We start from the raw sequence: 13,714 nt of genomic DNA, 5'->3' as shown, positions 1-13,714 counted from the left end.
AAAATGACGGTTGCTAGCTTACAACCACAGTCTGCTGACCTGTATGATTGAGAGTGCTGCAGTGTGGTAAATGCTGGTTATTTCAGCTGCTGTTACCTTATCTGTCTGGCAGTCGTCTTTGAGGTTCAGGATGAATGTTTTCATAGATTGGCTCATATCTTTTTGAGCCACATGTTTCTTATGAGACTAGCAGATACTGTGTTGCTTCAGGTCGTATCCGTGTGAAATTGAGAAATAACTCTGGCAAAGTCTGCAAAAAACTTGGTGAAAATTGTAGTCTCCCAGTCTCTGTTGTAGCTGCTTTGTCGTGTTTTGTAATAGTTTCCATTATATTCTGCCAAAATCTGCATCCCTTTCACTCAGTTTTCCTCATTGCGGGGGCAGGACAGTGGAGACAGTGACCGGTTAACTTGACTGTGCAGTTTGACAGCTGCTGACACAGACCGGGGATGACAGCCGTCCCTCCTTTCTTCACAGCCATTGGATAAATGACACATTTTAGAGGAAGCATCTGTCCTGCAGTGGTTTCACTTAAAACTAGAGCCAATTCAATTGCGAGACTTGCACTTCTCCTCCTCCTCAGTTAAATATCAGTGTATTTTTTCATATGCAGTCAAACAGAGTTGTTGATGGGACAGATGATTGTGAAATGGCAAGGAATCCCTTTCCCTCAGTGAAGACAAGTACTACTGTTTAATATGTCAGGCCCTGGTGCACCTGGCTCTTAAAGGTAATGGGAGATGACACTCAGATTGGTTTGAATTATTTCTGCCAAAAAAACACACCCATGAGTAATTCACATGAAAAACCACCTCTATGCGCCATGCTTGCAGATTATCCGTTGTTCAACTTGCAAAATGAACTTGGACACGTCCTAAACGCACTAGCGGGCTGCGCCTTAGACTGCCGCCATAGACTGTCTAAATAGGGCCCATTGTGTCTTCCAGCTGACAGAGGCCATTACAGGTCATCTGCAGGCTCATTTTGTATTTAAAAAAAATTAAGCAGTAATTTAGGTTCTTCTAACCCAGCACAAAATCATCTTAATAACCTTTCAAAAGAGCCCCAAACCATGTCTGTACTCCAAATGGTTCACCAGCAGCTTTGTATTTACTTTGGGCTAGACTGGGATAGGTGTTTTGGGATAATTTTACATACATTTCCAGAAACAAGTTCATGGGATTTCTAGCAGCTGGGATAATCTCAAGTGCACAAGATTAGAGCAAAAATGTACTCCCACAGAGAGCAACATTTAAGGCTTGAGCTCAGCCAACTTTGACCTGTGACATCTGGCAGATGGCCAAAGGTGGAGATAAACATAAACCAAAGTCACCAACATTGAGGAGGATGAACAAAGAAGGCCTAATACTTCAATCTCTATGGAGAGGAACAAAGCAGCAGAGGTGAGGAGGAAGGAGGGCTGGGCTGGAAGGATAGTGATAAATTAGTTGTATGACGGAAAGCTTTGGTCAAAAAGCTGCCAGAGCTCAGCAGGTTCTCCTCTCTCTGGTGATGGAGACCTTGGAGGGAACTGAACTCTGCTTTCCACAACTCCTCAACAGCTCCTGCAGGAAGCCAATACGTCCTCACTTTGAGACCATGCTGATTTACATTCTGCTGTCCTTCATCGCTCTGCTCACTGCAGCTCTTAACCTGCTGGTCATCATCTCCATCTCCCACTTCAAGTAGTGATTCATTAATTTATTAAACTGATACATAGACAAAAATAAAGTAAAAATAAATAAATGAATAAAAAAGTATTGTATGATCGTTGTATCTGCTGTTGTCTAAAAATTGATATGATAATGATAAATTCATGCTGTTCTTCCTCTCCAGGCAGCTCCACACTCCCACCAACCTCCTCCTCCTCTCTCTGGCTGTCACAGATTTCTTCATTGGCCCCCTTATGTTCGTTCAAATAATGTTCATAGACGGCTGCTGGTTCCTTGGTGACCTCATGTGTTCTCTGTATCAGTATGTAGATTATGTTATTTCCTCTGCCTCAGTAGGAACCATGGTGCTCATATCTGTTGACCGCTATGTGGCTATTTGTCATCCTCTGCATTACTCCAGTGAAATCACACAAAAAAGAGTTCAGGTGTGTGTTTGTCTGTGTTGGATATGCTCTGTAATTTTTCAAAGTCTGATCCTGAAGGATATATTGAAAGAACCAGGCAGGTATCACTCCTGCATTGGAGAGTGTTTATTTTTCATTAACTACATTGCTGGACTTGCAGATCTCACTTTTTCCTTCATTGTTCCCATTACTGTTATTGTTGTTTTGTATATGAGAGTATTTGTGGTGGCTGTGTCTCAGGCTCGTGCCATCCGGTCTCATATTGCAGCTGTCACACAATCAGGGAAAGTAACTGCAAACAAATCTGAAATGAAAGCAGCCAGGACTCTTGGTGTTGTTGTAGTTTTGTTTCTAATATGTCTCTGCCCATTTTATTGTGTTGCTCTTACAGGTCAAGATAACTTGCTCAATGCTTCATCTGCTGCCTTTGTTTTATGTTTGTATTATTTTAACTCCTGCCTAAATCCTGTGGTTTATGCCTTTTGTTATCCCTGGTTAAGAAAATCAATTAAGCTCATAGTTACATTTAAGATACTGCAGCCTGACTCCTGTGAGGCAAACATACTGTAGAGACACTCTGCATGGGGCCTGAAATGAGACCCTGAGCATGAATAGACAAATGTACTCTGTCACGGTGAAGAGTAATTAAATGCTGCGAATCACATGTGCGTCTTTACATTGCTAATGCTACAATATGATATTCTCTAAGAATGACTGAGTGGAAACAGAGAAGCAACTTTGGGTTTGTTAATTTTCCAAAAACTGAGTTTCCATTCCCAACCTCTAGTAGTGTTTTTTTTAGATGTTATTATCCACATCAGAAGAAAATGTTGGAAGTTGTACTCCATTTTATACTTGACTGAAGTCCGTGCCCACAGAATTTAGCAGGCACTGTGTCTTCACTGGTGGTGCAAGCCAGGCCTTCAATGCAGCCATTTGGTATGTGAACACCTACAAACAAAAATAAAGCTAAGAGCCAGCAATTAACAGTCAGCTCAGAACCTCAAGAAATACAAAAACAAAAGAAAAAAGTTGGAACATACCAGCCCATTTGAAACAACTTTTGAATTTTGGTCTATTTGTGGTCTATTCGTTGTTTGTTCTGATTCCTTGTGGCTTCAATAAACCATTATACAAGTTAGACAAAAGAGTACATTTTAAAAAAGAAAAAAACACAGCCCATCTTTGAGGGATTGTTTCTCAGCTTCATTACTAAGTAATGCTATAAAAACAACACTCAATCCTTACAAACATACAATTCAATTAAACTTACTCTCCTCAATCAATGCTAAACTAAAATGTGTGCCCCATACAGCCTTTAAATTCAACACAAAATAATTTGAGCACTGTGATATATTGCTGGTGATTTTTTGTTTTCAGTATGTTGCCTACTAAGCCATACATGTGGCATAAGTCTAGAATGAAATATCTCAACAATTACAGATTGACTGCCATGAAATCTTGGATTTCCTCCCAGAGAAGGAAGGCTATTGACTGCTAATCCCCTAACTTCACCTCAAACGGGGGTGGTGTCGTGTGCTACTGTCTATAGTCCTTTTTGTTTAGGAAGGTTCCTAACTGTGTGAAATGACCCAGACGTAATGGCAACCACAATAAGAACTCTTCAAATTCTATAAATTCTGAGAAAGGGTGATCAATGCTTAGTACAGAGTGTTTTTTTCTTGAGCTATTTTATTCATCCGATCACAAAGTAAAAGTGATATGATACATTTTCCGAAGTTTTGAACACAGCATGGTTAAACATAAACCAGAGACTAGCCTTCTATGCTTCCCACAAAACCCACTCTTCAACACCTAATCAGGCAGTGGCTACACACACAGTAGGAACTGGTGGAAAAGGTGGAGGGGCTGAGTGTTCAGGTGAAAATGGTGGCTGAGATTGGAGCAACCGGTGTAGGGTAAGGATTTGAATTTCTGGAATGAGAACAGTGAGTCAGGAATGATTTGTTGGTCTACAGTAATGTGGTTGTCATAGATAAAAAGAAATGTTCCAAGAGGAAAAGAAGTTGTGCCACAATCCCAACTCCAATTTGCAGGATTCGTCCATGATGATGTAGTCATGGAGGGACAGAATGGTTGAACACGGGGACAGTAAGTAGGAGATCAAGGATTGACATTGAAGGAAGATGGTGAAATTTAGGTGTGCAAGCAGGGAGAGAAGCTGATGCTTGGTACATCGGAGGGCAAGGAGGACATTTGTAATGTATAAGGAGATACAGTAAGAGTCATCCAGAAAGTGAATGACGTGTGGAAATTTGTGATTGTTGAGTTGTTTTGGGCTGCTCTTGCACCAGAAGGGTGAGGTTGATGGCATAGGAGAATCCAGACTGGGGATAAGGCTGTTGATGCTGGGTGTGCCAGGGGAGAAGAGAGGTCTATTATGAGTCTCTTCTTGCCAGAAAATTTCCTTGTGGCAGTGCCAATGGGGCTGACGTGGTAGCTTGGGAATGGAGGGCTAGAGAATGGGCCAATCACTAAGAGGCTGTGTCAGGGACCAAACAGGAAAGGCTCAAGAACACAAGGTGTAAAGGTCAAAAAGATGTTAATTTATTTACAAACTCAATTCAAAGGAACAATAGACACTGGCTAGCCAACACAGACAATAGGGGGGAACAGACATAAACCATTACTTCCATAATGCAAACGAAACATAATGTGAACAGAGTCTACAAATGGAAACCTATACATACTCAATATAAACACTCAAATCATGAAGTAAACTTAAAGCTCCTAATCATCTCAAATTAAATAGATCTCAAAGAAAAAGACAGCCTCCCCTCTGGCACCTCCAAGGAGGCCTCCTCCATTTCCTGCCCTGCTTCCATAAGAGGCCATCTTGGATGGCGCCGCCTCCTTTCCAGAGCTGGGGAGAGCTGCATACAACAAGACACACAAGGTGAGTTTCAACTCAAACAAAGGAAATGTGGTTGCACTTTATTTTACAGTACATTAATATGAACCTTTAACTTTATATATTAAAGCCGATACAAACCACACAAAATGTGTTTCTTTATATTAATAAACATAGAAATGAAACGACCAGCCTCATCTCCGTTCTTCTGATCCAACAGGATAGCTGAGCTAATGCTAATTAGCATTCCCGCTAGCTCAAACAAGCTATATCAAACTGTACAAAACCATAAAAGTTACCGCGATCTGAACTAAACATTAAACATATCATGAAACGATATGACAACAAACCTTGTGCCCTTTATCAGCCAGGTGCTAAGTAAACAAAATGATTGTTTTCATCACTTTCAACAAACACCATGCAGGTACACTTCCAACACGCAGACACACACTATCCACAAGAACACTGGATGTTTTCGGTTCACAGCGAGACGCTTTCAAAATAAAAGTCCCGCATTTAGCGTCTAATATATAGGTAATTACTGATATTGTTTGAAGCCGGATTATTATTTCATTAAACTAAATGAAAACAACATGTTCTTAGAAACAAGTGTGTTTTGTCCGACTATTAAAGGCCATGCCCGATATAATATGGCAGTACATTCGTCTAATTAAGCTATAGGCCGATGTTGGTAGCATTAAATGCATAATTTGGTAGTGAGGGTAGAATAGCGTCTAACTAGCATATTTTGGATCTGATATGGTATTGTGTGTGATTTCTAATTAGACTAAGATCTTGTAAAATGGTGTCTAATAGTGTATTAGGATCTCCGATTTGGTTTGCAATTACAGTATAATTTGGTATAATAGTGTCTCAGTATAGTAGACTATATTTTAGGTAATAAGACTTATGCGGTTTCTGATTACAGCATAATTTGGGTAGGCTATATGGTGTCTAATAACAGTTTAATTTTCTTGTTTACTGTCTAATTAACATTACATTATTTCTAGTTGTCTAATTTGATACAAAGTACGGCTTGTTACGTCTTATTAGCGTATTGTTTTTGTCTAATTTGATACAAAGTACGGCTTGTTACGTCTTATTAGCGTATTGTTTTTGTCTAATTTGATACAAAGTACAGCTTGTTACGTCTTATTAGCGTATCGTTTTTGTCTAATTTGATACAAAGTGCGGCTTGTTACGTCTTATTGGCTATTGTTTTTGTCTTATTTGATACAAAGTGCGGCTTGTTACGTCTTATTAATGTAATGTAAAATAAAGTGCGACTGGAAATGTTAATTTACAGCCTGTCAACCAAAATGCGTGCACTCAAATTAATCAACAACTGTCAATAAATGTGATGTATGAAAAGAAAAGACTGTGTCATCATTTTTTTTGAACAATGTTTTTATTTTATTTTGCATCATTCTTTACAGTGCAGGTAAGGTACAAGTGCGAATAGTTATCCAATGAATGACACTGTAATATTACCCCCCCAACACATACACACTCGTTGTCTCTCTTATACTCATAGCTTAAGATTTATAAAAAATTATATTACAATGTTGATACGAGATACAAAATACAAATCCATGGTACCTTAGCAAAAATAAAATGAAATAGAAAGATAAAAAATTAGGTATTTTAATTTAGCTGAGTACAAATATAAATGAAGTGGTATCTGAGCATATTGTGCTTCTATGTCCATCCATGGGGTCTTGTTTACATCAGAAAAACAGAATCTCAAAGTGGTCAGCTGTGCTGCGAGGTAGTACCAATAGAGGTTTGGACATTTCAACCCCCCTGCGTCAAACGGAAGATACAACAGAGATAGGCGAACTCTGGGACATTTCTTATTCCATATAAATTTTCTGATGAGTGGTGTTATTTTCTCAAACATTCCGTCAAGTGGCGCCAAAGGAATATTTTGGAATAAATATAAGAATTTCGGTAATATGTTCATCTTTAAATTATTTATTCTGCCTATCAGAGAGATAGGCAATGACATCCATCTTTCTAAAGATTTATATACTGAGTCTAATACAGGTTCATAATTTATTGATGATATATTTTGTAACTGAGGTACTAATTTAATGCCCAAATAGGTAAAACCAGTTGAAAGCTTAAAAGAAGATATATGTTGATCAGGATTTTGTCCCTCATTTTCATTAAGCAACATAAGTGAAGATTTTGAAGCGTTTAGTTTGTATCCAGAGATATCACCGAACAGGCCTAACAGATCTAACAGTGCAGGTAATTGTTTTAAAAATAAAATTACGTCATCCGCGAACAGTGCTATTTTGTGATCTTTGTTGCCAATTGTAATTCCTTGTATTTGCCTGTTAGTTTTAATTGCTATTGCTAATGGTTCTATAGCTAGTATGAATAAAAGTGGGGAAAGAGGCGAACCCTGTGGACAACCTCTTGTAATATTGAAAGGTTTGGATGTCACATCGTTTGTTAGTATCTCAGCTACAGGGTTAAGATGTAATAGTTTAAACCAACTACAGAATGTGTCTCCAAATCCAAATCGGATGATGACATCGAAGAGATAACGCCATTCAACTCTATCAAAGGCTTTTTCAGCATCAAGTGACAGAAGAGCCGTATCCCTTTCTCCCTTCTGGTTGTAGAGAATGTTAAGAGTACGCCTTACATTATGAAATCCTTGTCTTCCCTTTATAAAACCATTTTGATCGTCCCCCACAATGCTTGAAAGTACTCCCTCCAACCTCTTTGCCAAAATTTTGCTGAGGATTTTTGTGTCTGTGTTTATTAAACTTATAGGACACATATTCTCACATTTAGTGTTAGTTTTCCCTGGTTTTGGAAGCAGGATAATCAAAGCCTCTCTCATAGAATCAGGCAAGTAGCCATTACAGTAGGATTCTAAATACATCTCATATAAGGGGGCTATCAATTTGTCTTTGAAATGTTTATATAAGTCAATTGGAAGGCCGTCCGGTCCTGCTGTTTTTCCCTGTCTTCAATGCACCTATAGTTTCAGAAATTTCAACTGTACTTAATCGTTTGTCTAAAATATTCTTACTTTCCTCAGAGATCTTTGGAATATTAAGTTGGTATAAGAATTTGGTCTGGGTATCGATATTGATATTGTACTCTGATTTATAGAGATTTTCGTAGAAGTTTCTAAATGCTGTGATAATTTCCAATGGTTCGATAGTGACGTTCCCATTCGCGTCCGCTATCCTTATAATTGTCCTCTCTGTTTGTTGTTGTTTAATGCGCCATGCAAGAAGCCTACCAGGTTTTTTTCTTTGATCGTAATAATTTTGTCAAAGTCTCATTAAATTTGCAGTGGCCTTATTGGATGTTATCACATTATATTGAGTTCTTAGTAATAATAACTGCTTGTGCACATCATTGTCACTTTTCCCCTCCTGACAACTCCTGTTCTCAAGAATTTTAATTTGGAGTTCCAACTCCCTACATTTAGCCTGTGATTCTCTTGATTGCCTGCTTGTATAACTTATAATCTGACCCCTAATAAATGATTTAAAGGCTTCCCACCTGATTGTGGCAGAAGTTTGGGATCTATTAATCTCAAAAAACATGTCACTTTGTTCACCTAAAAATTGTAAGAACTTTGAATCCTGCATCCATTTTGTTTGAAATCTCCACTTAGGGGGTTGGTGAACCAGTTTTGGCTCCACATAGACCATAGAGATAACAGCATGGTCTGAGATGATTATGCTGTTGTAATGGCATCCTTTAATATTGGAAAGGAGTTCTGCTGACACCGGAAAGTAATCTATTCTAGAGTAACATTTATACGTACTAGAGTAACAGGAGAACTCTTTCGCTGTTGGGTTCAAATGCCTCCATATATCCACCATATTAAGTTCTTTTATAAAATGATGTAGTGCTTTTCTGGACTTCATATGAGTGTTGTCCACTCCAGCCGATCTATCCTTGCTTGGATCCAGGACACAATCAAAATCCCCAGCAATAATGTTTTTACCAGACAGTGTTGAGATTCTCAGGAATAGGTTATTATAAAAGTTAACATCGTCAATATTTGGTCCATATACGTTAGTTAAATTAATCTGTGTTGACAGCAGACAACCTTGTATAATTCAAAATCTACCATTAGGATCTTCGATTACTCTTTCTATTTGTATCGGAATAGACTTATGTATTAATGTCATTACACCTCTGGCGTTAGTAGAATATGAAGATGCTATGACATGCCCTGGCCACCTATGTTTTATCTTAGATGTCTCATTAGCTACCAGATGCGTTTCCTGTAGGAATACTATCTTAGCTCTTAACTGTTTGATCCTGTTCATAACCTGTTTCACTTTGATGGGTTTGTTCAGGCCTCTACAGTTCCATGAAATACATTCAATTAAAGTATCCAAGGTTTAAGGTTTCCTTATATTTAAGAAAACATAATGAAAAGGCATTGAATTTAATAACTAAAATTGGTACCATGCTGCACATGAAGAGAGCGAGTTTTCCCATCCCACACACCCCAAACACACACAAGCCCAACTTGAACACATGGGCAACCCTTAAACCTTCTTAAACGTCTTCCTTCTAGTACTCTGGCTCCTCATCGTGATGTGGATCTATTCATGCTATTTTTGCTTCTGCCTTATCTGAGGACAGGCTGCCACCTATGCGGGAAGAGGAGAACTGTCCTGCAGGCCTAGAAAAGTGTGGGGGTGGAGCAGAACCTGTTGCTGCTCTTATGCTGCCACTGAACCGTGAGGCACTCAACAGCTCCCAGTCAGATCTGAAGCCAGTGAGGCCCAGAAGACCGTGGTGTTTTTACGTTATCGTTATTTACCTCATCCTGCAGACCGCCCTCAACGCCTTTCTCATTTATAAAGTTTTCACGTTGCAGTCTTCACTGGTTGAAGACTGCAACGGTTGACGTCCAATTGACGTCCAATCACATTTCTCTGGGTGGAGAAGAGGATGACGAAACCCTCCAAACTCTGCTCCGAAACAACAGTCAAGAAACCCAAACCCTTAGGAGCAACCTGTGGGCTCTGCAGAGCCAGGTCCAGAGCATGTGTGGAGAGGAGGGTCAGCTGGACCGACTGAGATTGGACCTGAAGCTGCTCAACACCAGCACCCACAACATGGAGGACAAACTGACAAACATCAGCCGCAAAGCAGGACTTCCTGGTCCTCCAGGTAGAGATGGACCATCAGGTGCACCAGAGTGAAAGGCCCCAAAGGTGACAGTGGTGTCGTTGGACTTCAAGGACCAAAAGGGGACCCAGGACTCAAAGGAGAACGAGGAGAACGAGGAGACCGGGTTTTCCACGGGTTTTTTTGAGACCAAGGTGGTAAAGGCTGGAGAACCTGGATGACATGCGCACGTGCAAAGTGTGTGAGCCCACCTTGAGAGTGTGGTGGTTCTCTTCCTCTGGCCTCAGTCTTTTGGCAAAGAAGGCCGTTATTTTTTTCATTTCTCTCGCCCTTTTCACACAAACGCCGCATTATCACAGCAGTGGTGGTTCGCCAAATTCTCCACCGCTGGTTGTTCACACAGAGCCGTTCAGCTCCGCCGTAAAAGACGAACCAGAGTATAATTCACACAGCAAGCCGGCACCGCAGCTCCAGAAGAGGCATGACGATATGTGTTTTTTTCAATGTGTTTCCCCGGTGTCCTCCTGTTAATCTAAACATGTACACACTGACTGTTTATAATCATATGGATGCAGTTATAATGTGTTGTGATTGGGATCCTGACCCACCAAACATCCTGGAAAGTGACAAAGTTACGTTTTTCTCTTAATTACATAATTACATAATCGCCATAAGTAAACTGGACGCTGTCTGACTATTTTAGTCGCGGGGAGGGAGGCTGTTTTCTGGGGGAAAGTTCACTGAAGTCTCGGTGGAGGGCTGACGTTGCGGAGATTTTTTTCATCGCGACAAACAGTTGGTGAGTTAAAGTTTTTTGCCGGGGACGGACTCTGTTTTTCGGGCAGAAATGTGACGAAGAGTCAGTAGGACCTACAGGCTGACAGACACTTATCCACATATAAGTGCGGTATTTTATTCCTCATATAAGTTGTCAAAGACACGACCAGTTACTACGTTCCTGTTGTTAGGTCCTGTAATGTTGCTTTTTGGGACAGCTATATTTTGTTGAGTGAAGGATCTGTTCAGTTATCAGACAGTGAACACCATCAGACCGACACGCCCTCTTTTATCCGTTCGCCAATAATGCCCCCCTGATACTACCTCCGAAGGCGCATCAGAGGCAGAGGGAAATTTCACCCCTCGCCACATCTGAAACTTTCACACAGAGGCTGATGCGGAGAATTGGCGCAGGATCCCCAAATGCAAACGGCAGTGTGAATGGAGCTACTCTCTCTCTCTCTCGTTCTTGCTGTTGTCTGCCTGACACACATGAAGTTGAGAACTAATGTTACACTCGTGACTTCTAGCTTTTAACACAGACACTAATATTTTAAACTAAACAATAATCTCTTACCTTTATCAAAGTCCTAGAACGTCTCTGCCCTTATCCTGTTGGAAGTCGTAACGCTGGGAGTTGTTGGAAGTAGTAACCATAGTAACGATCTGTTTAGCGCGCTGGAGTGGGAAAGGGAGGCGTCACGTGACACGCATGCATACGACGCAAACGCTGGTGACGTATGACGCATGTGACGTTCGCGCTATGTGGAGGGTGACTGTTCCCCATCCGCCCTGTAGAGGGACTACAATCCTCATATTTCTATTGTGTGAAGATGGTTGGAAATCATCATTTTCTGCCCGTTTTCAACCAAGGCGGCGGCCAAAGTCACCAAGGCGGCCGCCTTTGCCTTAGATAGGCAGGGAAAACCTGCTGGGGCTGTGCTGATACAAGATGGGGAGGGTGACATGTGTCATCCAGTGTGTTACTTCTTGGCCAAGTTCAAATGCCATCAACTGAACTACTCCACCATTGAAAAAGAGACCCTGGCTATGCTACTCGCACTTCAACATTTTGAAGTGTATGTTGGTGCCAGTTCATCTCCCGTGGTTGTATACACAGACCATAACCCTCTTGTCTTCCTAACACAGATACAACCACAGCCAGCAACTGATGCGTTGGGCACTGTTGGCGCAAGGATACAACCTTGAGATTAAACACAAGAAGGGAACCGACAATGGTGGTGACTGATAACCTGTCCCGTGGGTGAGAAAAAAAAAAAAAGTGAAAAAAGGAAATAGTTCTAATGTGTAACAAGTCTGATCGGTAACCGTGTTGTTGATAGTGTTTAATGTAGCAAACTATTAGTTGGCACTTATGGGAGGGGGTGTTACGTGTGCATGTTTTGCCTCTGCTCTCTTGTGTCCTGCTCCAGGTGCCGCCCTACCCATCTGACTGGTCAGGCACACCTGCAGCACATCAGCAATCAGGTGGATTGCTATAAAGCTGCAGGGATGGGAGTAGACGGAGCCAGTGGGCCAAGCCGCCAGATGGTGTTGTGGTGCTGTAGGTCGTGAATCAGAGCTGTGTGGTGCTCTTCATGTTATCATTACTCCCTCGGGGCTCCGGCCGTAGTGTTATCCATAGTTATTGGTTGGATCAGTGGTTTGTCTAGTTTAAATGGTTTTTCACTTCACTTCCATAAGGAAGTTGTTTGGTGTTAACATTGGACTCATTGACATCTAAATAAATAGTTTAATAGTACACATCTTCCTGTCTCCTCTCTTTCTTGAAACACCCGGTCTGTTATTAATTGTTGCTCCCCCCTTTCGCCTGGACACCACAAATGGGGACGTAACAAGAACAATGACTCCTCTTTTCTCATGCTACTGTTACACTACTACTATAAGAGAGGCATGAGCCACGTTTCGGTTCCCCCTGACCGTAGTGATGTATTGCCTGAGGGTTGAGCAATAAAAAGGGCTTAAACCCAGATCCGTGTGTGTGTGTGTGTGTGTGTGTGTGTGTGTGTGTGTGTGGTCTCTGAGAAGACTTGCGGTAGCTAGGAAAGGCTACAGTAACTCTAGCCTAACAAATCGTAAGTCTAAAAACAGTCCCTTAGGGTTTACAAAAAGCCCCTAAAATTCATCCTAGCACCACACCAAGTGTACAGATCATTTAGAGGAAAGCTGACGTTCACGGCCGTGGCTGGTGGCCCATCTTATTCAAGGACCTCTAAGGTAGACGTTCGGACGTAGGCAGTGCGAAGCCAGACGAGTCTCCTTGCTACCAGCTTAAGCAGTCCCTATTTAAATTCACTTTAAAGTAACACCTTGTAGATTTAGGGACCTAACCCTAATAAGGGAGAGCTGGTCTAGTCTGAACATGGGTAAACTCGGGATCTAACAAGACTAAATTTATGCTTTGGCGATGTTCTCTAGCAACGCCAACACAGTCATTGTACCATGTAGCACAGCCATTACACAGGGCTACAGCCCTTATATAGTGTATATCATGTATTTGTTTATTTACATACAGATCATTCTCATTGTAATTATCATAATGCATACTGATAACCATATTCACAAAAGACCATAAAAGCAAGGTTAACAACTCAGACTCCACTGTGTAATCATAGTGAAGGGTTTTTTTTTTAAACACACCCACTTTTCTTATCTTTTTGCCAACTCGCAATATCACAGTAATCAGACTGAAAAGACTGTGTATTGTACGTATGGTGTTAAAGATGTGTACCAGTACGTACAGTTACACCACCCGCAAGAGTGCATTTTTCGTCTGTCGCATGGGTTATACATTTGGCCCCTAGTCTTGAGCTAAATCGGTCATAACGTGGCATTAAAGTCCA

General features: G+C 41.0%; 1 protein-coding gene across 1 annotated transcript; it reads left to right on the top strand.

Annotated features, from left to right (window-relative positions):
• Positions 1-1,512: 1,512 nt before the first annotated feature.
• Positions 1,513-2,647, top strand: LOC141002752 (trace amine-associated receptor 1-like). Its single transcript, XM_073474144.1, has 2 exons — positions 1,513-1,685; positions 1,837-2,647. The coding sequence occupies exons 1-2, from the start codon at positions 1,513-1,515 to the stop codon at positions 2,645-2,647; spliced, it is 984 nt and encodes a 327-aa protein (XP_073330245.1).
• Positions 2,648-13,714: the final 11,067 nt, after the last annotated feature.

This window comes from Pagrus major, chromosome 9, assembly GCF_040436345.1.
Source record: "Pagrus major chromosome 9, Pma_NU_1.0".
In the NCBI taxonomy this organism is placed as follows: Eukaryota; Metazoa; Chordata; class Actinopteri; order Spariformes; family Sparidae; genus Pagrus; species Pagrus major.
Note: the sequence above shows the minus strand (reverse complement) of the source record. Positions and strands in the feature narration are given on the sequence as shown.

What these genes read in the sequence shown, in the direction of transcription:
- LOC141002752 (XM_073474144.1), top strand. Translation starts at nt 1,513, where the DNA reads ATGGAGACCTTGGAGGGAACTGAACTCTGCTTTCCACAACTCCTCAAC. An exon ending in ATCTCCATCTCCCACTTCAA is followed by an intron (nt 1,686 to 1,836) that starts GTAGTGATTCAT and finishes CTTCCTCTCCAG; the next exon opens with GCAGCTCCACACTCCCACCA.